This window comes from Xyrauchen texanus, chromosome 41, assembly GCF_025860055.1.
Source record: "Xyrauchen texanus isolate HMW12.3.18 chromosome 41, RBS_HiC_50CHRs, whole genome shotgun sequence".
Lineage (NCBI taxonomy): Eukaryota > Metazoa > Chordata > Actinopteri > Cypriniformes > Catostomidae > Xyrauchen > Xyrauchen texanus.
This window is the reverse complement of record NC_068316.1, coordinates 7091210-7118128: the sequence shown is the minus strand read 5'-3', so window position 1 is coordinate 7118128 and position 26919 is coordinate 7091210. Positions and strand designations below refer to the sequence as shown.

At 41.1% G+C, this 26919-nt stretch overlaps 1 protein-coding gene across 5 annotated transcripts in view; it reads left to right on the top strand.

The window, feature by feature from the left end:
- The first annotated feature begins 311 nt into the window (after positions 1-311).
- The window catches only part of pde1ca (phosphodiesterase 1C, calmodulin-dependent a), a 91779-nt gene continuing 65171 nt past the window's right edge, over positions 312-26919 (top strand). For all 5 annotated transcript variants that reach the window (XM_052113702.1, XM_052113704.1, XM_052113701.1 and 2 more), the window contains exons 1-2: positions 312-648; positions 6435-6461. In XM_052113702.1, the coding sequence (XP_051969662.1) occupies positions 518-648; positions 6435-6461 (158 nt within the window). In that variant the 5' untranslated portion in view covers positions 312-517. The remainder of the gene's footprint in view (positions 649-6434; positions 6462-26919) is intronic.

Here is a 26919-nt window from a genome sequence, read left to right as displayed (position 1 = left end):
CCTGTTCTGTTGACACACCATAGAAGTATCTCTCTCTCCTAATCGTTCTGTCTGTCTCTCAGACACAATAATTTATACTCAAGATTCTCTACTATAATCTATACTCTAATTCTCTCTTCTTATCCCAAATAATGCATTCTGTTGCATTGGTTTTCTCTGAAACTGTGATACAGAGTTCAACAGCGGTTGTTTAATCCCCTCCCCTCCTCCTCCTTTATCTCCCTCTGCCTTATATTCATGAGGGTGAGAGAGCGGCCCCCTGCAGTCCTGCCATACACGCTTCTCTATGTACACCTGACCAAATCTGGTGAAGCAAGACAACAACCACTAGAGAGAGAGAGAGAGAGAGAGAGAGAGAGAGAGAGAGAGAGAGAGAGAGAGTGAGAGAGAGAGAGAGAGAGAGAGAGGATGAGGGACGCGCTACAGCTGTCTCTGTGACAGACTCTGCTGCTGCCGTTGCGATCGTGCTGAAAAACTGCCTCTGCGTCTGTGCTGCTAGCCGGATACCAACTTGTTCATGTCGTTTTGCTTGGTTCACTTTTTCGACATGGAATCGCCCACCAAAGAGATTGAGGATTTCGAGAACAACTCTTTGAAGTATCTGCAACCAGAGCAGATTGAGAAGATCTGGCTGAGACTGCGAGGACTGTGAGTAGAGTTTCATACTTTGTGTTTGTGTGCATGAGTGAGCAACATGTTTATTAATCTGCTATTGAATGTTACTGAAAAAGCAAACAGAATGTGTTTTATTGCAGTTGGCGATTCCTCAAAAGAGTCATTAATGAAGCCAAAAAAAAAAAAAAAAAGAAAAAAAAAGAAAAGAAAATCATTTAAATAATGTCATTATTTTTATTTTTATGTTTAATAAAAAAAAATATTGTAATTATTGTGAGATAAACTTTCAGTGGAAATAAAAAACACAGTAAGATGTTTTTATTATATTTTTAGCAATAAATAAATAAAAAAAATTATTATTGTGAGGTAAACTGTGAAATAAAAAAATATATAACATAAAATATATAAATATGTCTATAATATATAATATAAAATAACACATATTAAAAATAATACATTACGAATAATGAATGTGTAAAAGAATATAACAAGTAAAATTAATAAATGTATGTAATAATACAATATTATTAATGCAAGTTAATAATGAAAAGTATTATTGTTGTGACATTAAGAATTAAACATTGCAAATAATAAATTAAGTAAAGGAGTATTAAGAGTAAAATGAAATAAAGTAAAATAATGTATTATTAATAGATTTATGCAATAACACAATGTTAATAATAAAATGTATTATTGTGACATTAAAAATTATACATTATGAAGAATAAATGAGTACAAAATATGAAAAGTAATATTAATATTTTTTAAATAATTAATAAATTAATATATGCAATAACACAATATGAATAATACAATTTCATAATAAAAACTGCTATTGTGAAGTAAACTGTTACTTTTTACTGTAGTTTCTGTGTTTGTTTGTAGAATCTGATGCAGGCATATTTATGAAAGTGAGATTTGGGTCAGGGTGAACAGGTCACTTTCAATACAAACATCCTCTTCATGTGTGGCTCAGTTCCCAGACACAAATTACACCACATCTTTCATTAGAAGTGTTTTCAGTTTAGCACCATTTGAAGTGGATTGATTTGAAACCAGGCTTGCCAAGTTTAAGCATATCATTGCTCATTTGTCTCCAAAATAATATTTAATATGACTGAATCAACCTGACTATATTAGGTTACCAACAAATGTATTTTCTAAGTGCCATATCAGGTAGAAATAGCTCCTTAAAATAACAACTGCAAATTTACAGGTTTTACAGTGTGCTAATGAGCATAATGTTGCAAACAGCCGAGAGGGAAGACGCATATGTTCAGTGTCTCACGACATTACAAGTGCTGTGGAAGCTCAGCTTGAAACATTATTATGTGCCGCAACTTTCCTACTTGCCAATGAATAAGAAGAATAACTTATTCTAACGTTATTTGGAAAACATTGACTGTGTATGTTCTCACAACGGGATTTTATTGTTTGTTATTAAAGGGATTGATCTAATCCCTCGCTATGTCATTCCACATTAAGCTTTTGAATGCTAATCCCGGTTATAAACAGAAAAATATCCTCCAGGACTCATCCTAGATTTATGACAACTGCATTTGCCCTGACGATGGAGTAACTGTCAGCCTGCAGTCCCTGATCCCAGATGGGAGAAACCAGACAGCTGCCATTTGTCCTGAAACAAATTTAAGGGCCATCAACGTTGTGATAACGCTACCGGACACGAGTAGGGCGAAAGGCAGTGCGGAACTGAAGGAAAGCAAATTTGTGTTGTTTCCAGACTTTTTTCCCCTTTTAAGCCTGATTTATTGAGCTTATTAGGAATTAAATTGGCAGCTCTAGGGGAAATGAGACCGTTGTCGACACCATTGGTCACAGAGAAAAACACACACCTATAAAAGTTTAAGGACATAATAAAGGCTCTGCACATTAAGACCTAAAACTGACATCAAATGTGCAGAGAGAGAGAGAGAGAGAGAGGGAGAGAGAGAGAGAGAGAGAGAGAGAGAGAGAGAGACATTTTGGGCAGGAACAAACATTTAGAATATACAGGGTAAGTGATGATGATGATGATGATGATGATGATGATGATGATGAATATAAGGATGTTGACCGACAGGAAGTTGAGGGGAGAGGTTAAGGGTGGATGCACATTTTCACAACGCTGTATGTAAACCAATCACTCACATTTCCTAAAAGGGATAGTTCACCCAAAAATGAAAATTCTGTCATCATTTACTTACTGTCATGTTGTTCCAAATCAGTATGACTTCCTTTTTTCAGTGGAACACATGTTGGCCTTGCTCTAGTGACCAGGGACTGTTGAGCTCCAAAAATTTAAACATAAACCACCATAAAAGTACCATAAAGTAGTTTATAATATGATAGCTTTGTGTGAGGAACAGACTGCAATTTAAGTCCATATTCCTTTGCTGTTGCTTTCAAATCTTAAAAAGAGAGATAACATTACAGAATGCTAAGGGTTAACCATAGCAGACATACTAACCAGCCTGCCTCATTCAATCAAGACTGAAACGTTCTAATTAAACTTGTGTCTGTTATGAATAAGATCATTGCTTTTTCTGCCCATCACATAAATGGCAGCCATTGTGTTTGCCTACCTTCTTAAGAAATCCTCTGCTGAAGGTGATGTCATCAATATCAGTGTTGACCAATCAGAGAGTCAGTCTGACTTAAGAAATGCTGCAGTTAAAACAGTTTACTAAGCGCTACTTTAAATAACGTGACTCTTCCTTTCTATGTGCTAAGCAGAGTGAGCATTAAAGGGATAGTTCCCCCCAAAATGGAAATTCTCTCATTGTTTACTCATCCTCATGCCATCCAAAATGTATATGACTTTCTTTCTTCTTTTGAACACAAACAGAGTTTTTTAGGAGAACATTTCAGCTCTGTAGGTCCATACATTTCAAGTGAATAGTGGCCACACCTTTTGAAGCCCTAAAAATCACATAAAGGCACCATCTACTGTAAGTAATTCATACAACTCCAGTGGTTTAATCTGATGTCTTCAGAAGCGATATGATAAGTGTGGGTGAGAAACAGATTCATATTTAAGTCCTTTTTTACTATAAATCTCCACTTTCACTTTCAGAATGTGATTTTTGGAGCTTCAAAGGACTGGTCACTATTCACTTGCATTGGATGGACCTACAGAGCTGAAATATTCTTCTAAAATATATTTTTGTGTTCAGCAGAAGAAAGAAATTCAAACACATCTGGGATGGCATAAGAGTGAGTAAATGATGAGAGAATTTTTCCTTTTTGCATGAACTATCCCTTAAATATAGTTACTATTTAGACGACCAAATGTCAAGATGTCTGTCATGAGTCATGTTCTTCCTTTTGCACAGAAACGTTCATGTTTGGTACCTTAAAGGGAAAGTTCACCTAAAAATGTAATCACACAATCATTTAGTCACCCTCATGTCATTCCAAATCCATATTACTTTTTCTTTTTTTTCGTGGAGCACACTAGAAATTTTGCAGAATGTCAAAAAAGCTATTAAAGTAATCCATATGATTCACTGAAAATATTACCCTCGGCCTTAGCTCTCAAATCCTATTTGCGCATTGTTAAATTTGGCATGTGATTAGTTACATCATTGAGTGTGTTTACATATAGTTGAAGTCAGAAGTTTACATACACTTAGGTTGAAGTCATTAAAACTAATTTTCTAACCATTTCACAGCTTTAAAATGAGCAAACTATAGTTTTAGCAAGGCGTTTAATTGCCTTCTACTTTGTGCATGGCATGAGTAATTTTTTGAAATTTATTTTTAAAGACAGATTGTTTCCCTTTTAATTGACTATGTCACAATGTGGTCAGAAATGTACATACACTAAGTTAACTGTCTTTAAGCAGCTTGGAAAACCCCAGAAAATTATGTCAAGCCTTTAGACAATTAGCTTCTGATAGGAGGTGTACTGAATTGGAGGTATACCTGTGGATGTATTTTAAGGCCTACCTTCAAACTCTGTGCCTCTTTGCTTGACATCATGGGAAAATCGAAATAAATCAACCAAGACCTCAGAAAAAAAATTGTGGACCTCCAAATGTCTGATTCATCCCTGGGAGCAATTTCTAAATGCCTGAGAGTACCGTGTTCATCTGTACAAACAATATTACTCAAGTATATATACCATGGCACCACGCAGCCATCATACCGCTCAGGAAGGAGACACATTCTGTTTCCTAGACATGAATATAGTTTGGTGCGAAAATTGTAGATCAATCCCAGAACAACAGCAAAGGACCTTGTAAGATGCTGGAGGAAACAGGTAGACAAGTATCTATATCCACAGTAAAACAGTAAAAAAAATCCTATATCGATATAACCTGAAAGGCTGTTCAGCAAGGAAGAATCCACTGCTCCAAAACCACCATAAAAAAGCCAGTCTACAGTTTGCAAGTGCACATGGAGACAAAGATCTTACTTTTTAGAGAAATATCCTCTGGTCTAATGAAACAAAATGTTAACTGTTTGGTCATAATGAACATTGTTATGTTTGGAGGAAAAAGGGTGAGGCTTGCAAGCTGAAGAACACCATCCCAACCATGAAGCATGGGGGTGGCAGCATCATGTTGTGGGGGTGCTTTGCTGCGGGAGGGACTGGTGGACAATGACCCCAAGCATACCACCAAAGTTGTGGCAAAATGGATTAAGACAACAAAGTCAAGGTATTGGAGCGGCCATCACAAAACCCTGACCTCCATTCGATAGACAGTTTGTGGGCAGAACTGAAAAAGCATGTGTGAGCAAGGAGGCCTACGAACCTGACTTAGTTACACCAGTTCTGTTTGGAGGATTGAGCCAAAATTCCAGCAACTTATTGTTTACTGAGTTTAAATGTATTTGGCTAAGGTGTATGTAAACTTCTGTCTTCAACTGTACATGTTCTTACACCGATCATTGTTATTAAGCCGTCAATGTTTCATGTAAACTCCTTGAATGTCTTCCCTATATCAAGGTAAAGTCATAAACTGTTTAAGCAAAACATTATCAGCACAGGTTTATTGTTGTCCATTACCATATTTTGCATTGCAAGTAAATGTAAGTGCAGCGTAGTTCTAGCGGGAAGCCTAGCAGCTGTACATCATCACATGATTAGCTGGGTAATTCCTAGCCAATCGCATGTAAGCCATTGCTTTATAAGTCTGCTCACAATCTATCACATTGCTGTTTCAGTGTGCTAACACGGCAACCTCCACCACCACACCACCACCACAAGTTGAGCCCCGTCCCGCACGGGGGGTGGGTAGGCTCCTCGCCCCTGCCTCCTATCTCCGGCAGGATATGACGGTTCCCAGTACAACTCCCTCGGACCGCCAGATAGGGCCTATGCCAAAGAGAGACATTATATTTCTGTTTTATATTCATCAAATAAATGGCATCTTAAACCTCACTCAAGCCTGCATGTCTTCCTGATAGAAACACCTTTACCAGCATTCTTATCTGATTATCTAATGTGCGCAAATGGTTTGCACATGACTGTTTGCGTTTTGATGTCAAAAACATTGAATAACCTGATGATGGTCTGTGATTTATTAATAAGCAGATTTTTGGTTATCAGCATATTGGTGTGCATGTAAACATGTTCACTGACATCAAACCTGGTGCGACATGTCTTTATGCACCATGTTTGAAAATAGGAAAGCATAAATTTGATTTAAGTGCTACGGCAGATTGGTTGATTTTACTTTTTGGTCTGTTCCTACTCTGATCATTGTGAGCAAGTTGTAAACAGTTGTAGTTTTGTTGTAAAACGGTTGTTTTGTTGGAATTAGTTTGTTTCAGTTGTGAACAAACTAAAACATTCATATTTTGTTGTTTTTCAGGCGAAAATATAAGAAGACATCACAGAGGTAAGATAATCAACATGAAACATTAGCAGGGAATTGAAATCAGTGAATACAACTGTTTGCTAACAATGTGCTACACTGAAGTTTTTTCTACTAAAATTCAGTTGAAACCAGATGTGCACATTGTGTTTACGGTCAGCAGATCCACATCTGTTGTGCATAGGTCTGGTCACATTTTTCTGATGTTGTTTGTGTTGGAGAGAACAAATGCTTGGCAGCAGAGTTTAATTACTGGTTGTCAGTAAGAAATAAACTGCAGTTTTCTTTCATTACCACAAGTGAATGAACATACGAGTTATACATTAGCATACGAGGAGCCTTACAACAATGTATGCTGAATGTTCCACTGTACAGTGATTATATCAGGTGGAAATTCCATTTTCGTACAAGATAGTATTTTCATTGTACTCTAAGGCACTTCATAGAATACTATGGCATTGCTATCATGGCAGTGTTCAAAATCCTTGGTATGTTAATAGCATAGGTTTTTGGACATGTACCATGATATTCTTTGAAATCCCTTGGAGTACCATGCAAATACCATGTTACATGAATATGCAAGCTATTGGGTTCTATGGTATATAAAAAGTACTATAGAATAACCATCCACCATCTTACCATTACAGTAACATGGAACCAGTACTTTTTTGTAAGGGAAAGTCTCCTGATATTTGTGAAAGTGTGTTCTATCTCTGTGTCTGTAGGGGTATGTTTGTCATATTTGAGTTTGGGTGACACACACAAAAAATTTGCTAAAACGTCCCCTGCTGACATTAACCAGAGACAATACAAAGAAGGAGCACTAACCAGTCAGTAATGACTGTGATCCAGACAGTGTGTGCTCAAAACACACACACACACACACACACACACACACACACACACACACACACACACACACACACACACACACACACACACACACACACACACAGACATAAACAGCCAGCAGCAGATGCCTTTTCTGGCCTTCTCACCGTGTGTCTTGACATGTGTATGTGTGAGAATGTCTGGGTTTATCAGGCTTTGATGTTTAGGCAGGATAATGCTAGAGATGTGAATGACTGAGTATGTGTAGAGCTGGGAGGAAATGTGTCTGTGTGCATGTGTGTTTGAGTAGGGCTTGGGGGAGTTATGCTTTATGGGTCCATCAAGGTTAAAGGTCACGAGCCGTTCAGACATCAGATCATATACATCACTGTACATCTGAGCATGTGACATTTCCTTCTCTCTTTATAATTATTTCTTTTTTATTATTATTATTGTGTATCTTGGCAAAAGGCAGTTCATGCGGTTTAGATGTTACTGCATTTTTAACCAGAAAAGTGATAGTGATATTTAAATTTATGTCTGTATATATTAGGGATGGTTACATTAGACATGGTTATCTTGTGATTTGGTTCGTTATACGATATGAGATTCACGATTCTATATAATCTCTATTTGATATAACAAAACATAAATGACAAAATATTAGAGAAAATGTTATTTTCTGAAAAAATATTTGAGCAAAATGCTTATTATAATTTCTCATCAAAATAAAGTTCTTTAATACACAATATAAATGCTCAAAGTTGAAATATTAAGAGTTGCTCATATACCTTGCTTTCTCTATAAAAGATCACAAACATATAAGCTTTCAAAAATAGTGAGGTACATTCAGGCTGATCAGGTGCGGAACAAACAATAGAACTGAACAGACCCTGTCCTGCAAAAAGTATGTGAACGTGTATATTTATATTTTGAGAATTTGTTTGTCATCATTATTATAATAAAAATTACAAAAAAGATCCTTTGTCAGTTGAGGAAGTTCAACCTGCCACAGGCGCTGCTGATACAGTTCTACTCAGCAGTCATTGAGTCGGTCCTCTGCACTTCGATAACTGTCAGGTTTGGTTCAGATACGAAATCAGACATCAGAAGACTACAAAGGACAGTTTGTTCTGCTGAGAGGACTATTGGTTGCCCCCTGCCCCCCCTTCAAGAACTATACACTTCCAGAGTGAGGATAAAGCCTAGAAAAATCCCCCTGCCCACAACCTTTTTGAACTGTTGCCTTCTGGCCGATGCTTCAGAGCTCTGAGCACCAGAATGTATTACTTTATGTTGCAATTAACATTTCAAGAGTTTTTAACTAAGTTTAATAAATGCTGTAAAACTATTCTTTATTGTTAGTTCATGTTAACTAAAGTGGTTAACTAATGTTAATAAACGGAACCTTATTGTAAAGTGTTACTTAAGTACATATATTCATGATTATATTTGAATGTTTTATAATGTACTATGATTAATCATGAAAACCACAAAAAAATGTGTGATTAATTAATTCATATTTTTTAATCGATTCACAGCCAAGCCAGAGTGACATTTTCTGAGGCAAAATATGGCTCTGATGTGGCTGTTGGTTGCAGTTGTTTAATTAGAGGTAATTATCACTGTCATTTCATTCCTTCACACAATCATTCCCCTGATGAACTCTATTTGGTCACGGGAGACCCTGTCATGTTCAAAGGCACCAAAGATCAGTTTAAATCATCCCTAGTTAATTATATACTCAATCCCTATATTAAAATAGTTTATACAGGACCATCCCCTAAGTTAAAAACATATTGTTTTGAGATGAAAAGGCAACAAAAAGACAAAAGGGACATGTGACGTGGTTCTCTACTCGTTTTGCATTGGGAATTTACATTGGAAATCAAATGGAGACCCAACACAATACAAAAATTGTTAATCAAACAAAATCATACAGTGCAATATTACCATGAACTACCTTAAAGTGTTTCATTACTAAATGTCTTTTGAATTTTGATGATTTCATGCTCTCAGAAGCCAGTAATTGACCACACAGAACACTCTGTGTTCTGCACAAACCATGTTTATCCTCATTGCAAGTGAGCTCATAGTTTTGAGAGCATGTCATGCAACCTGCCAATGTTGGCATCTGCCTAATTTGGCTAGCTTTTGACAAGTGACTAAGGGCCAAAATTCTGTAGAGTTTGATTGAACGCACAGTCTTAGATGACAACAATAAAAGAAATGGAAAGTGTTTTCTCCTCGCTTTTAAAAGTTGTTTAGCCTATTTATTTTGCTATCCTACCTACGCACGATTATATGTTAAGTTGCATTATATTATTTACATTTAACATTGGATTTTCCCTGCTGTCCTCTATCCTATCGGAACAGATTTCTCAGGCGAGACCCTCCAGTTGATTATGGGTGATAATTTGCTTTTTTCACTTGGTCTACCTAAGGTTTCCTACCCCTGACTTGGTCGTTTAGCTCTTTGTAAATATATTAGTCTATTATTCATTTATTGTTTACACACTCTGGTTTACTGTATTATATGCACGTCTGGTCAATGAGTCACCCTCTCTTAAATAAAAGTGAGCACATAGCATTTATTTAATAAACATTTTCTTTTGTGTCCACTCTAGGAATGTGATTTTAGAGGTCTGGTTTTCCATTAAGCTGTTGAACAAACCATAAGCTGTTGAACTTCTCAGATATACAGTAGTTGAAGAGATTTTAAGTGTTTGGTCAGTTCATTGGATGAACAATTGGATGGTAGGTTTTTGAAGATAAAAGTGATTAGGTTAATCCAAGTCTCCTATAGCAGAAGTGGACATGTCAAAGAACCTAAATCCAAGTGGTTAATTTTCTTGGTCTAACACTTTCCTTTTGGCTATGGCTATAGATACACTATTGACCTGTATCTTCAGACAAACCGGAAAACATGCCTATTTTTGATGTTCAGTGGATTCCGGCTTTGTGAGGAAACAAGCTAAGATGTTGGAGGTACATTTGAAGCAATGGATTGCATACACCGTCACTAATATAATCATTCAATATGCTTGTCATTATGCGCTGTACTTGTGCTTATCCCACTCCCAGATTCATCTGATTGGATGAACAGCTGACATTATTTTGCTGCTCACAATCAGCACTGCTTTTTGTTTTTTTAAAGGAAGAGTTCACCCAAAAATGCTAGGGGCATTCAAACACAGCCAAACTGTGCAGATTGGGTTTTTTTTACACATTATTTTATAGTTCTCTCTTTCATATCTTTTTATGATTTGTAGCATGGAAACTAGCTTTGATGTGGTTTGAACGAGGGCTGCGTAATTCAATATTTGTCATATATTTACGATGCTTCTGCTGGGGACATCACTATCATTTTAATGTGCTTTTTATTTGGTCATTAAGTTTCCGAAAGTGCGTGTTGGAATTCTTCCTTGCAAGTTTGGAAGTTAAGACTAGTGGACCACCATTACGTTTTTTTTCATTGCTGATGCCGATATCCAGAGAGTTGGGTGGCTGGTAGGCCAATATAATGCTGATATATTAAAGGGAACCTATTATGCAAAATTCACTTTTACATGATATTTGTACCATGTCGGCAGTGTGTGTACACAACCACCCTACAATGTTAATAGTCCACCCCCTCCTCTTTCTTATATTTCTATTAATCAAAACAATGTGTTAAAATGAACGGTTTTTGTTTCTGCTCTAAAGTCACGTTAGAGCAGGCCTCGCCCACAACTGGTGACAGACTCCACCCTCCTCCCCTGAGTGATCTACACACAGTAGATTCCGTGCTAGAGCAGATACAGTGATGTCTCAGCATAGTAAGCGTCATAAGTGTTCTGTATAAGTTGGCTGTAAAAGTGAACGTAAGAGTCTTCATGTACTCCAAGCATCAGAGCCACTGAAGACGCAGTGGACAAGCTGAACTGTTAATTTGGCATACCGGCACTTTCCCGGTGGGCCAACGCACTTCGGGGCCAATCAAACTGGCCATCGGGAGAACCGAACGGGCCGGTGGGTCGGCTGCGAAACGGGCCGAATGGTCCACGATAAGCTAAAATGAGCTGCCGCGTTATGCAAAACGGACCACAAAACGGCGCCACAATAAGCAGAAAAGGACAGTGAACAAAAATCAGAATATCAAATGATTTATCGGCTTTGCTGATAAATTGGTCGACCACTAGTTAAGACAGAGAAGTTTTATTGGTGTTCAGTTGCAAAAACAGAATTAGGCCATATCCACACTTATACGTTTTTGCTTGAAAACGTTGTTTTCAGTTTCCTAACATCATAATTTTCCAGAGTATGCTGTAGAGCATTTTTGAAACAAAGCGTTTTTGTTGGAGGAAAATGCCATTCCAGTGTGGATAAGAGGCATTAACAGCGAAACGTAGCCTCACATCCACACTAAACAGTTTTGTTTAAAAATGCATGTATTTTGCTAAGTTTACACCTTTTATCCACACTAGAACGTTGTTTTTCTCCACCGGAAATGGAGCGTTTTGAAAGCGCTCGCCATTACCGCATACTTTGGAAAACGATGATGTTGCCAAATTTTCCGAATGAGAACAGTTTAATGTGGATAGTGCCTAAGGTAGGTTGATAAGTTGGATTCTTTTCCATGAATCAGTTCAAACTGTCTGTTTCAGTGAATTGATTCCAAACTCTGGTTCAGCGATTCATTTGCGTCATCACTCAAAAATGTTAACAAAAGTCTCCTTTTTAGGAAAAATCTACTATATGTAGATTACTATTGCTGTTTATTACTATGTCACAAGTAAATTAAAATTGTGTTAATTTAATCAATAACTGCCTTGATTGCTTTTTACTAGATTTGATTTGATTTTTTACATTTTAAATCTACTTCAAAACATTGACGTTTGGTTGAAATGATGGTTCTTCTGACTGAAAATAAAAAATTAACAAAAGATGTTTTTAGACGTGTCACCAAGCCTTTCTTTCTCCTAGTTTTATATTGTTGTCCTGATCTACTTTGATAGGCTACGTGTCAAGTTGATTAGCTCTGCCAAGTTGGAACAAAGCAGAGATAAATATTTAGAGACAACTGGCAGATACAAATTCTCTTTTGCATTGGAGCGTTTAGACTTTTACACATCAATATCCCAAAAGATTGAGTCAGTCAGTGATCCAGAGCTCTGTTTTGGCAGTCGTGAGTTTCCTGCGCGAGCTGGATGCACGCAGCTCTCAGAGGTCTAGTCTCATCATGCCTCCACTGACTGATTTCAGCTTGTTAATTGATCGCTTCACAGCCGTTGAATCGCAGTCCAAACACCTGATAATTAACAAGATAATTACTCCAGTCAAAAACTGACATTTTAAACAAGCAATTTTACCTCACAACACCAATGCCCCTCCCCCGGGAGCTGCCATCGTTGGTGTATTTTGTCAGTTGAATACAAAACAGGGATACAAAAATGGATGCCATTGATATTTGGCATCCTTTGTTGCTGTTGTTCAGTACATTGGGTCTCTTGGTTTTGCTTTTTTGGTTTTTATGCCTTATGTGACATTGGACACTAAGTGACTACCCAATATTATTAACATTTAACAGGTTGAACAGGAAATTTGAAAATGCTGTAAAGGCATAAACAACAGCAGAAGTGTGATTTAATGTAGGGCAGGTAATGTAATGTAATGTGGAGTTCATACAACTTGTTTTGATGTCTGTAATTGGCATAACATTGTTAAGATCATATGGCCCCATTACACCTATATTTTACACTTATTCCCCATATTAAAAATATAACCTATTGAAATAAATAAACTGATTAATATTGTACATAATAATAAGATTGAACTGGGTCCTGATAACCTTATTATTGGTATACTACCTTCATTATTAAGAAATAATATGCAGCGATATACTTCTAGACATAAAGCAAATTACAAGGACAAATCAGAGTACACGAATGCAAGGATGGAGTGCAGAGAAATAAGGAACAATATGAGGATGGAGTGGAAGGAAATATAATAGATGGGAAGATCAATAACTTATTAGATTAAGAACCTAAAATTTAAACAAAGATGGGAACTGTTTAAAGAACTAATTATATATTAAATGATGCTTAATTCTCTTTGACTTTTCTGACTAAATGATTAAATAGAAATGTAATTAGCAATTATACTGCCCTTCAAATGCAAAATGCTGAATTTAGTTAAGAATTAATTCAGGACTTTTAGACTCTGTCCTGCGACAGACAGGGTTTGGGTCATATGCTAAAATTCAGAGAAACTTAATGTGAAAATGCAGAAACGACAAAATTCACATCAAAATAATTTGATGGATGACAGACAGATGGATGGATGAATGGAAAGTAATGTCATGTCAGCACCAAAGGTCATTTTCATGGCAAAACAGAATAGTTTAAAGTGTAATTACAAAAAAATAACAAACTATCACATCATTGTAAAAAGATGTAAATAAAAGTGATGTAATATGCAAGGTTAAGACCAGCTAATATTGGCAGGTATGGCGCTTTACAATTCGGGTCCAGTATTCACAAAGACCTGCAGTGTGATTTTGAGGAGCTGAGGTGGAGATATTTGATGAGTGAGAAGAGGGTGCCTGTGGTACATTAAGATTAAGATTCAACTTTATTGTCATTGTGCAGAGTACAGGTACAGAGCCAATGAAATGCAGTTGTTTTCACATATCCCAACTAAGCTGGGGTCAGCCATGAAACAGCACCCCTGGAGCAGATAGGGTCTTGCTCAAGGGCCCAACATTGGTATCTTGGCAGTGTTGGGGCTTGAACCCCCGACCTTTCGGTCAGTAACCAAGAGCCTTAACTGCTGAGCCACCACTGGCCCACATAAGTCTCTCTCTCTGGTTTGCAGTAGCTGGTTCTTGATAGTGTCGTTTCTTTTAACCAATGCACAAATCATAAAAAATCTAATATTTGATTTAATGCTGTGTTTGCCAAATGTTTAATTGGGTGGGTAAGACTCACATTTGGGTGGCTCGGTCCAGCCATGCCCATGCCTACATCCGGCCGCACTAGGTTGTATTTATTTAGACTTTTTTTACTTTGTGATGGAGCCTGTCCATATTGGCATCTACAATACCTAATTTGGCTAGCTTCTACCAAGTGACAGATGAATGTTGGCAAAATGCTGTTAAGTTTAATTACACGCATGTGTAACATCAACAACTGAAGATATGGTATGCGTTTTCTTCTCCATTTTAAAAGTTGATTAGGCTATTTATTTTTCTATCCTAACTATTTATGGTTATATGGTCAATTGCATTTAAATATTTACATTTAGCATTGTTTTATCCCTTATGTCTGCAATCAGAACAGACCTGCCACTTGAGAACTACTGGTTTAGAAATCTTAATGCAGTTCTCTATAGACCTTGAGTGGGAATTTCTTCTCATCATCCTATTACTATGTCTTGAAGAGTCCTGTGCCTATGGGGGTTTTCAGGGATTAAATGTGCTATTCTGAATAAGAGAGCAGTGCTGATTGTAGGGAAACTGCTCTCTGATCTGTCCTTCAATTCGCCGGCCGATAGACGCAGAACAGAATTTAGTCTGGGTTTATTGCTCAGAGCAGGGAGCAACACGTTCCACCCTCCAAAAACTCCAGGGCCCCTTACGACCCCCCGTTCCCAACTCAAAAAAAGGATATGGGTGCTGAATAGCATTCATTTGTGATTTAAAAAATCAACATGCAGTGCCACAGATGAGAAATACGCACATCTGAAGCTCAGTTAATACAGGTATTCCATTAAAGTAACTACCAAATGTGCTATAAATGTCATGATTGTACTTAGATTCTAATTGTATATTGTATATAATTGTAAATAAGTATAACTGGGACAAACAGTGCACAGTTTTTTTTTTTTTTGCTATTTCTTTAACTTTTTGTGCTTTATTATCATGCAGTAATTGATGTGATTGATGTATGTCGTCATGAAATCAGACACCCACCCGCAGGGCTGGACTGGGAAGGGAAATCGGCCCGGGATTTTACATGGAAACTGGCCCAAATCGCGGCGGCATTTTGTGGTCTGTTCTGCATAACGCGGCAGCTCATTTTTGCTTATCGTGCCATTCGGCATGTTTTGCGGCCGATCAACCGCTGCTCGGTTCTCCCGCTGGCCAGTCTGCCACAGATTGGCCCCAAATTGCATCAGCCCATCGGGAAAATGATGTATGCCAGATTGCCAGTCCAGCCCTGCCCACCCGTCAAAATCAGAACACAAGTTGTCGAAAAGAGGAGCATATTACCACCAGATGTGAACGATGCTGTATCTTGCTTGTCCACTTGTGATTGGATCAGCCAAAACGCATCTTCAAAGCCTTTGTGATCTGGCATTAATTAAAATATTATAGGTCAAATGAGTTTGTTGTTCAGCAGTAACATAAAACACTGCCTTACAATGCAAATAGTGACTGTATGCTTCATCACTACTGAAAATATTTATTTATATATTTTATTATCATATTAAATATATGATTGATGTTCAAGAATGGGAGAGAGAAAAGAGGGATAGAAATAAAAAGTAATTTTAGAATGGTATTGTTTATATAACAATATGCCCTTTCATGAATATCACATTTATATTTCAGACGTATATATATATTTGACCATGCTCTTAATTTTTTATTTTTTTTTGTTGTTGTTTTTGTTTAGATTTTTGGTACATAACTACATTAGGATGCTTGGACAGAGGTCACTTATTTTAGAACGGAGAAATGTTTGGGAAACATTAACGTCAAACAATCATAAAACAACTGTTCCTGTGCGCGTGCATTTACGCAATGTAATTTGCTAGTGCTGGGTCTATATTCCTATAAGATTGACTTTAAATAACTTATAAATTCAGAAACAAATCCTCTTCGAAGCCCTAATGTTTATAACCTGACTGGAACATACTGGATGCCCTACAACCACGAAAAAAACTGAATGGATCTGCATTCATATGTGACTTTTTGTTATTCAGAACTATTAAGAGGAAAATTAAGCAATTTCCATACTTGAATTTGTAACTTTGTTCTAACCATTCAAACAGCTAATGTTAGCTTAAATGCTAGTTTAAATGTCAGCGTCCTCGCCACCTTTTCGGCAATGCAATACTCCAGTGCAGTGGTTAGTTATAAGCAAATAAATTATCAAACTGCCTTTGGTTGTCATAAAGTACTGATTTATTGTATCATGACAATAATAATAACATGTTTTGTATACATACCTTGGCTTTTCTCTGTTTGTGTTTTAAAGGCGCTTTTGAAGCATCCATCTCTATAAATAGACTAGTCACGCTGCACAACAAACTCCACGTGTAGTCAGTGATTGTTTTTTATTTAACTTCTAGAGGGCGCTGTAGTGATAGTGATAGTTTTCTACAGGCTCCATTATATTGTTGAACCAAGGAGTTCAGACTGGAGAACCCTCCAGTGCTGACAACGGAGAAATGAAACCAAAAATAACTATCGGAGCCTATCAGAGTTGATTTTTTCAGAAAGCCGATAGTAAAAAATCGGCCCTGATTAATCAGTAAATCCGATATATCTGTCGACATCTAGTGTCGTATCACGTGGACTTTAAAACACTAAGTTATTATTATTATTTCTTTTTTTGTACTGAGTACTGAAAGCATGCTATTAAATCAACCATGACCTAATAATTTTTGGCTACTTGCTTCCCTTGAATGTGTTTAGTTTCTACATCCGCTGTTTTGGATGACTTTCAGAAAAAGAGTTTGCATGGACAGAGGCCTTAAAAGTATGAAGGTGACCTTGTGACTTCAGCTATGTTTAACAAATGGATTTATAGATGTTGGAAGTAATGGCAGTTTGGAGTTCTCTGGCAAGCTAAAACACAGAAGCAACATTCACACGCTCTTTAATACAGTGCTCCTGGTCATTGATTTTACATGAGGGATGCACTGTGCCGGTGACCTCTGACGTTGCTCTTCATTTCAGTGCAGATAGCTGTGAGACAAACTGATTAAACCCTGCACAAATACTGTTGTAAGGATAAACAGTGTTTTTTCCTGGAGGAGACAGAACTGGCCTTGGCTCGAGTTTACGCAGCTCTTCAGCTCCATAAAATCAGCACAGCTGTGATGACTTTGGCTGTAGCTGACCTATTATGCACAATGTGGCTCCTTGAGGGCCTGGGTCGTGGGAGCAGAGCAAGGCTGGTGTTAAAAAAACATTTACAACAGCACTTTGTGCTACAAGCAATCAGCTTCATGAAGTTGTAATCACATTCGCCATATACTCTCCAGAATGTTTATGTAATTTTTTATATATTTTAAAGGGGAAGTGTGTAATTTTTACACCACTGGAGTCACCAAATGGAGTTTGAAGACCTGGATGTTAAACACCTGTGTAACTCACAAAAATGAATTGAAAAAGCAGCCTCACTGCCAAACCAAACGACTTCCTATTGGTCAATACTGCGAATTCACATGTCACCGAACTTGAACCCCACGCAAATCATGTTGAGAACTTTCCTCGCCACAGGACGTCCGAACTAAACCTTTAAAGATGGGCTATTTTGTCTTTGGCCAAATCTCTTAGCAGCCTAGCATGACTCAAAAAATATAATAATCACTGATGTTTATTCATCCATTGTAAATTGCTGTTCTTTTGCAGACTACAGTGTGCATATTATGTTTCATTATAATGAATATCATACCGGCCCATTCTGTTCACACACAGGTCAGATATTCAGGTCAAAGTCACATCAAACGCTGTTCATGATGAACTGAACTGTTTAAGCATTATGCTGCTCTTTTTCCAGGCCCTGAGAATATCTATCTGTCACAGAGGGGAACGACATCTTTATTATCTCTCTTTGGCAGAGACCTTTGGTTGGAAATGCCACTCAGTCATGAGGAGATCTGAGGTGTTTAACTGTGATGTTGGGAGAGCTTTATTCTCTGCTCTGGATGAGGAGGCACAAAACACAGAGGATTTGTTGGGCTTTGCAGCTGTGGACTAGGAATACTATAGGTATATTCTCAATCCGTCCTATCCTATACAGTATGTAATCCCTCATGTTTTACAAATTGCTCTGACAAACAACACTTTTACAATTGATCATACCAAAGTTTAATACTTAGCTTTAGGGCTTTATTCAAATCTGTAAGCCTAAGTCTTAAACTTCGGTATGTAACTCGTTTCAAAACCTTTCTATAGACATAAATGACCTTAAAACATGCAGTTTGTTGAGAAGAGGTGTGCTATTTCTTGTGTGACTAGGCTTGTGATTCTGGTGGACAATAAAACAGCATATGCTAAAAATGTAACGCTTGGTTATGTATGTAACCTCCGTTCCCCGAGGGAGGGAACGACACGTTGTGTCGGAGAAGTGACACTAGGGGTCTCTCTTGAGCGCCGATATCCACCTCTGATCTATGAAAAAAGGCCAATGAGAGTTGGCAGCCAGTATTTGCATGTCCCGCCCCCGGACATACGGGTATTTAAGCAGCGCAAATACGGGAGTTCATTCAGGATTTTTCTGAGGAGCCGGAAATGGTCCGGCCACAACAGTGGCTCGGTTCAGCGACATGGCGGAGGAAAGACACAACGTGTCGTTCCCTCCCTCGGGGAACGGAGGTTACATACGTAACCAAACATTCCCCTTCTGTCGCTCTCTCCACGTTGTGTCGGAGAAGCGACACTAGGGGACCCATTCCAATCTTGCCATGCGCTGAACCGTGTACGTGTACGAGCTGTCGCGAGAAGCCTGAGTTCCGAGAACCAAGTCCGAGTGGGCCAGTAGGGGGCCACTAGCGTGACTCGCTCCTCATCCTCCCTGACCTTGCACAGCACCGGTGCAAGAAGGCTCACTGGGGGAAATGCGTACTTGCACAGCCCTGAGGGCCAGCTGTGTGCCAGCGCGTCTGTCCCGAGGGGAGCCTCTGTTAGGGCGTACCAGAGCGGGCAGTGGGAGGTTTCCTGGGAGGCGAACAGGTCTGCCTGGGCCTTGCAAAACCGTTCCCAATTCAGCTGGACCGACTGGGGGTGAAGCCTCCACTCCCCGCCGGGCAGGCGTTGTCGTGATAGCGCGTCCGCTACGACGTTGAGCTTGCCGGGGATGTGAGTGGCACGCAGCGACTTGAGTCGCTGCTGGCTCCATAGGAGGAGACGGTGGGCGAGTTGTGACATGTGGCGGGAGCGTACGCCGCCTTGGCGATTTATGTACGCCACCACCGTGGTGCTGTCCGATCTCACGAGGAAGTGTTTGTCCCGAACTAACGGGTGGAACTTCCTGAGGGCAAGAAGGACGGTCAGCAACTCCAGGCAGTTGATGTGCCAACGCAGCGGGGCCCCTTTCCAACCCGGACCGGGAGGCGTCGGTTGTGACCAGAACGCGTCGGGACACCTGCTGCAGGGGCACTCCTGCCCGTAAAAAGCAGAGGTCTGTCCAGGGTCGGAGTGTTTTGAGGCAGGCGGGGTGATCCTTACCCGATGCGTGCCGTGGTGCCATGCTTGTCTCGGGACTCAAGTCTGGAGCCAGTGCTGGAGTGGTCTCATATGCATCAACCCCAGCGGCGCGACCGCCGCGGAGGACGCCATATGCCCCAGGAGCCTCTGGAAAAGTTTTAGAGGGACCACTGTGCCTGGCTTGAAGCAAGCGAGGCAGTCCAGCACCGACTGAGCACGCTCACTCATGAGACATGCTGTCATTGAGACTGAGTCTAACTCCAACCCGAGAAAAGAGATGCTCTGAACCGGAGTGAGCTTGCTCTTTTCCCAGTTGACCTGAAGCCCCAAGCGGCTGAGGTGCCGGAGCACCTGGTCTCTGTGTGTGCATAATAACTCTCGAGAGTGTGCTAGGATGAGCCAGTCGTCGAGGTAGTTGAGAATGCGGATGCCGGCTACTCGTAGCGGGGCAAGGGCCGCCTCTGCGACCTTCGTGAAGACACGAGGGGACAGAGACAGGCCGAAGGGGAGGACTTTGTACTGAAACGCCTGGCCGTCGAACGCGAACCGTAAGAAGGGTCGGTGTCGTGGCAGAATATGAGACGTGGAAGTACACGTCCTTCAGGTCTACCGCTGCGAACCAATCTAGATGCTGAACACCAGCCAGAATATTTCTCTGTGTGAGCATTTTGAACGGGAGTTTTAACAAGGCCCGATTGAAAACTCGCAGGTCCAGGATTGGTCGTAAGCCGCCGCCTTTCTTGGGTACAATGAAGTAAGGGCTGTAGAAATCCTTCCTCATTTCGGTTGGAGGGACGGGCTCTACCGCGCCCTTGGCTAAGAGGGTCGCGATTTCCGTGCACAGGGAACTGGCATGCTCGCCGTGTACTGCGGAAAAGCGGACGCCCCTGAAGGGGGGCGGGAGCCGGGCAAACTGAATTGCGTAACCGAGTCGAATGGTCCGGTGCAGCCAGCGTGATGCGTTGGGAAGTGAAAACCACGCTTCCCAGCTCTGCGCTAGGGGCACCAAAGGGACGAGTATTTTGGACGTACCCGGCGGGGCCTCGCAGCGGGGCGGAACAGGTAATGCAGCGTCGGGCGGCTTCGTTGCGGCCTGAGGCTGAGGTGCTGAGAATAGACTCAAAGCACTTACCTCGCTCCGCGCGCCCGACAGGGGGCGGGTTCGTGACTGAGGAGGAGGTCTGATGTTGGCGTCCTCTGGACTCGTCTGAACCGGCCGGCCGGGGGACAGTCGTGGGCAGGCGGAAGGCGGGATCGCCGCGTCCGGTGTACCGGGACTGTCGTAGTCTGAAAGCAGATTGCTGTGAGAACGGCATTTGCGGGCCAGGTGACCCAGAGGCAAAGGAAATAGCTCTTTTATTGAGAATGTGGGTACCACAGCCCCCATCAGGGGGTGTGGCAAATGAAAAAACAAAGGATTCTCCTCCCGGCCCTCCACCGGGGGACGGAGCGGTCTTACCACCTCCGGAGCTAACGTCTTCAGCTGTCGACTGTCTCAGGAACGCTTGGGAGCCTTCCGGGTCCTAGAGGGGGTTCGTGAGACAGGGGGCGTGCGCCGCCTGCGGGGTGCTCTATGCTGGGGCTGAGAGCTGGGCCCGGGTTGAGGCGGAGCAGGAGCTGGTTTCTTCGCCGCAGGGGGATGCCCTCGGCGAGCAGACGGGGCAGGGCCCGTAGCGGCAGGTGTGCGGCGGGGCATGATGTGAGATATGGCCTCTGTCTGCTTCTTCACCGCGGAGAACTGTTGGGCAAAGTCCTCGACAGTGTCGCCGAAAAGGCCAATCTGGGAGACAGGTGCGTCTAGGAAGCGGTTCTTGTCGGCCTCACGCATCTCGACCAGGTTGAGCCAGAGATGGCGTTCCTGGACCACTAGGGTGGCCATCGCCTGTCCGAGTGCCTGCGCTGTGGCCTTCGTCGCTCTCAGGGCGAGGTCGGTCGCTGAGCGCAGTTCCTGCAGCACATCAGGATCAGGTCCACCCCCGTGCATGTTTCTGATTGCTTTGGCCTGGCGGACTTGCAGTAGGGCCATCGCATGCAGGGCGGAGGCAGCGCGTCCAGCCGCACCGAAGGCCTTCGCGTTGAGCGAGGATGTTGTCCTACAGGGCTTGGATGGGAGTACGGGGCGGCCACGCCAGGAGGTAGGGCTACCGGGGCATAGATGGTACGCAACTGCCCTATCGACCTGGGGATTCGCCCCGTATCCGTGGTGCTCTCCGCCGTCGAGGGTGGTGAGAGTGGAGCGGGTGGCACCTAGACGAGCGGAGAGCGGGGCTCTCCACGTAGACATCAGCTCGTCATGCACCTCCGGGAAAAACGGGACCGGGGGGATGCGTGGCCACGAACGGCGCGCTGCCCCCAGGAACCAGTCATCCAACCGTGAAGGCTTTGGGGAGGATGGAGGGTTCCAATCCAACCCCACACTCACGGCGGCCCGGGAAAGCATGTCAGACATCTGAGCGTCGGCCTCAGCCTGGGCCTGCTGGCCCGAAGGCGGCAGTCCAGGGGAGTCCTCGGCATCAGACATCAAACTCTCCGATGCGGCGGCGAGCTCATCTGCTTCGGGCTCGGGAGGATAGACAGCCAGGCCGTGAGGCGAGCCGCTATCGCCGCGAGCGTGGACGGGGACCAGCGAGCGTGTCGGGGAACGGGAGGTTCGCGGGGGGCTACCCGGCGAAACTGCACCTGCTGCCGCCCCCAAATCGCCCCCAGCGCCAACCGCATCGTCCTCAATCCCGTGGGAAGAAGGAACAATGCAGGGTGCAGCTGGGGTGGCTTGCTTTCTGTTGAAAGCAAGCTGCGACCGCAACGTGGTCATGGTCATGTTCTCGCAGTGAGAACATGAACCATCCACAAACGCTGCCTCGGTGTGATCGCGGCCCAAACACACGAGACAGCGCCTGTGGCCGTCTGAAGCAGAGAGGCTTCTACCGCATCCAGGAACAACACAGGGGCGGAAGGGCATCTTGAAAAAGACGCGTCCTGAAAAGGACATTCAACGCCGCTGTGTTTTGCTCTTTTAGAGAAATTCACTCTTTTAAGGGAAATAACACTTTTAATACACAGTATGTGTGTGTGTCTGCGTTGTCGAAGCGCTCAGGGGCAACAATGCATGCCGTGCAAGTAGGAGAAAGCCGCTGTTGTGCGCCGTCAAATCCAACAGCATGCAGATCGTCAGAGGAAACAGGAACGTAGTGGTGTGTAAACTCGCAGCAAACTGCAAACAGACCATCGGCTCCGAAGAAATTTTCTGAATGAACTCCCGTATTTGCGCCGCTTAAATACCCGTATGTCCGGGGGCGGGACATGCAAATACTGGCTGCCAACTCTCATTGGCCTTTTTTCATAGATCAGAGGTGGATATCGGCGCTCAAGAGAGACCCCTAGTGTCGCTTCTCCGACACAACGTGGAGAGAGCGACAGAAGGGGAACTATAAATAGGCATTTCCAAAAGTGGAAAAAAAATCTGCCAGTAGCACAAAATACACTTATAAGATATATTCTCAAGTCTTAATGTCTTGTTTTTTAGGTACATGTATCTTGGATGTTTGGATCAGTTTTACTGAAACGCTAGACTAAACCACAGTATAGAGACTTGTTGTTTTGGCCAGTATAAGCAACCACATAGCGACCACCCAAAACAAGTTAGCAAAGCCCTAGCAACAACCCAGAACACCCTAGCAACCATATAGCAACCCCTGGCAACTACCTACAACACCCTAGGAAGCAAGTTTTGCACAGGCAAGTGGCACTCCTATTTTCTTCCCGATAAAGTCAAGTTATTTTAATTCCAGTCTGAAACTGAACTTGTAGAAGGTTGCTTCAGTTCATCACTCCCTGTCACACATCCTGCCCAGATGGAAGTGATGTCAGTAATCTGGTGATACAAAGGGATGATTATTTCAGGGATGCACCGATCCGATACCTGGATCGGTATCGGCTCTGATATTGAAGCTTTTAGACGGATCGGTATCCGTATAAATGTGTTAGTCATGCTTGTTAATGTCAAGCTTCAAAACTGACATAAAAACACCATTAAAGTAGTTCATATGACTCGTGCATTTTATTCAAAGCCACTAAAAGATGTGCGATAGCTCTTTGAGTGTTTATTAAGTAAATAATAGTATGTGCAGCATCAGCACGTTAGTGAATGGTGCTGCTCTGTTGACACAAACTCACGCACAGGCTGGTGATGCATACGCAGCTCTTTTTAGCCTTCACGTCGGTGCGCAATATTTGAGTGATACTGAAGAACAGCATCTCAGATGTAGATGCTCAATAATTTGGTTCACTTATAATATGCATTTAGAATGGCACCGGAGGTGCATTTTACCAGAATTTCAAAAAGAAGCGAATTAAACTACTGTGAACTTGACTACAAACAGTCACATACAAGACTTCCTGGAGAGTTTAGAATGTCAAAATAAAAGCCTGAGGGTTTAAAAAGTACACAATTAAATATATTACTGTTATATTTCAAATTAAAAGTCAATAATAATTATTATAATATTAATAACAATGTATTAATATTATTATTATTATTGTCATCAGTAGTATTTGTTTACAATTTATAACAATATTTATGTTGAATGGGTTCCAAAAAATAACTGTGTATGAAATGTGAGCTGATGTCTTACAACTAAATTGAACAAAAAAGAGATCTGAATCCTTTAAAGTCCAGAAGTAAGTTAAAAAAAAAAATTTTGAAAAAAAAAAAAAAAACAGAAAAAAAAGGCAAAAATAAAACACTGTTTTCTTTTCTACTGAAGACTTGAAGACTGGAATTACTGTTAATTGTGCTGCTACATTATCCAGTATACTAGTTAATAATAAAGTGTTTCTTAATAAGCTATAATTTATATTGAAATAATGTGTAGTTAGAGGGTTGTGTTTCTTTACATATTAAAGAGTACTCACAATTAGTTCCACACAATAATGTAAAGATATTCTAAACTGTTTATTTACTGGGTCTAATAATCTGCTCATTTATTTCTGCCACTTAAAGGAATAGTTCAGCAAAAAAATGTAATATGCCATCTCAAACCTGTATGACTCTCTTTGTTACGGGGAACACAAATGAAGATGTTTTGATGAAGATATGATGTGAATATATCCATACAATGCTAGTAATTGGGGATGAAACTTTCATGATTTCAAGCTAGATTACACTTTCTAGCGTGTGTAACTAGCATAGACAACACAATAAAAATAACTGTGTCACACATTGTTTCTCTCAACACTTTTGGAGTGTTGGAGATCAGCCTGTGTTAGCAGAAGAATGTAGATGTTTGAGCGTTTACAGAACAAAGCGTCATGAAAACATTTCCATTCCGGAATCTGTTCCAAAAAATGGAATTGGTTCTGAATAAGTACTGGTTCTCATTTTCCAAACCTAGTAGTTGCCATTGAAGTGTATCAGAATGATCTTGTGCATGTTTTGTCAATTTACCTGGCTCTCCATTTTGCCTTGAGAGCCAGCTGTATTTTATCGGCTAAGTAAAAGAGGTTTGCTGTTCTGCACACTGGCACTAGGTCTGCTTGGATGAGCTCCTGTCGTGGCTGCCTCTCTGTCTTAACTTCATCTTCAGAAAGACAAGAGATGGAACAATCTGTTTTTGTACTGAAACTCATTTTGTCATAATTTAAACCATTCGTTGTGTTCTGCCAGCTTTGATCAGTGCCAGGTTCAACTTTGCTTTGCATGACTGTTGGAAATCAGACAATCTAACTGTTTTGAATAAAATCTATATACTGCCATCGGGCTAATGCAAGAATTGAGATGACAGAGAAATAGACAGCAATTTATTCTGTTATTAAGGTGCAATCAGGGAGTCTGTTCTCAATACTAAGAACCATTTAATATTCATAGTTCTGCAGCGGAGCCTTGATGCCCTCAGTGTGAAATAAAGTAAGATGTCTGACTACATAGGAATAGCAGAGAAAGCGACATACTGTGAAACTGAGTTTACAGCGTGGAAAATGGCCAATTAGTGGCATAATGACCTATCAAAATAATAGTTGCAGCAATACAAAGCTATTTACCTTAAACCCAGACATCATCTGTTTTTATAGCAGGGGAGGAGACTTGGCTGAATCCCTTAAGCCTCTAAATGACCCTTGGCCAAATCCTACCTTATCATTATTATGGCCCAATCATACCTCAGCTACTGTTCCATCCGCCATATTTTTAGACAAACCGCTCTATTCTTATGAACATCTATGGAAGTCCTGTGTGTTTGGAAAGTATAAAACTATTGATCAATGTGTCAGTCCTTATTCTCAAATGAACACGTATAACATCGTATTATAGGTTATAGTAGAGTACCATAGTGAGTAGGTTGTAGAAACAAAAGAGCAGTACACTAATTATATAATTTGCCATTTCTATCTAATGAGGCTCTTTTTGACTATGATAGGAATTTGCAGCGATTCTGATTCAGTTTGTTATCACGGACCTGCATATTTAAATTTGTGTTAAAGAAAATGGCAGATAAAAATGTGTTGTATTTTGACACATCATTCCAGCTCACATAAGAATAATTTCTATACAACTTTGACCACTTTATGAGCACATTTTACCGAAAATTGTGCCATTCATGAGAATCTCCAAATTTATTCCAATGGGACATTCTATAGATGAAGTTACTGATTACTGTCACCCGCACAAGAAGAGACAGTCACAATGTGAGTCAAAACTGCGTTTTATTGCAGGCAAAAGTACAAACAAGGACAAATCCAGTGAAGCGTCGTCAAAGGGGGGCGTGATGTCGGAGCCGGGGAATCAGAATAGAATAAAGGGGCAAATCCGGGAGAGAGTGGTCAACGAGAGCGGGAGGTCGAAGCCGGGAAAACAGTTAACAACTAGGGCGTAGAACTAGACGGGACTAGCGGGATCAAAGACAGGGGAACAAGGGGAACACTGGAGCTGGCAAGCTAAGAGGAAGACTACACACAAGGGAGTTCGAAACTAGACGGGACTAGCGGGGGGCAAAGGCACGGGAAACTAAATACAATAACCAACAGGCATGAGACGAAAGGGTTGTGATATATATAGGGGCGAGTGCAGGTGTAAACAATGATAGGTGATGAGACGAGTACAGGTGAAACTAATGATCTAGTGATTGGGACGAGTGCGGGTGAAACTAATACTGGTGATAGGAGAGCGGGCATGCGAGCCCGAGGAGGGAGACCTGCTAACGAGCATGAGAGCTCGTAGGAGCAAAACGAGCGTGCAAG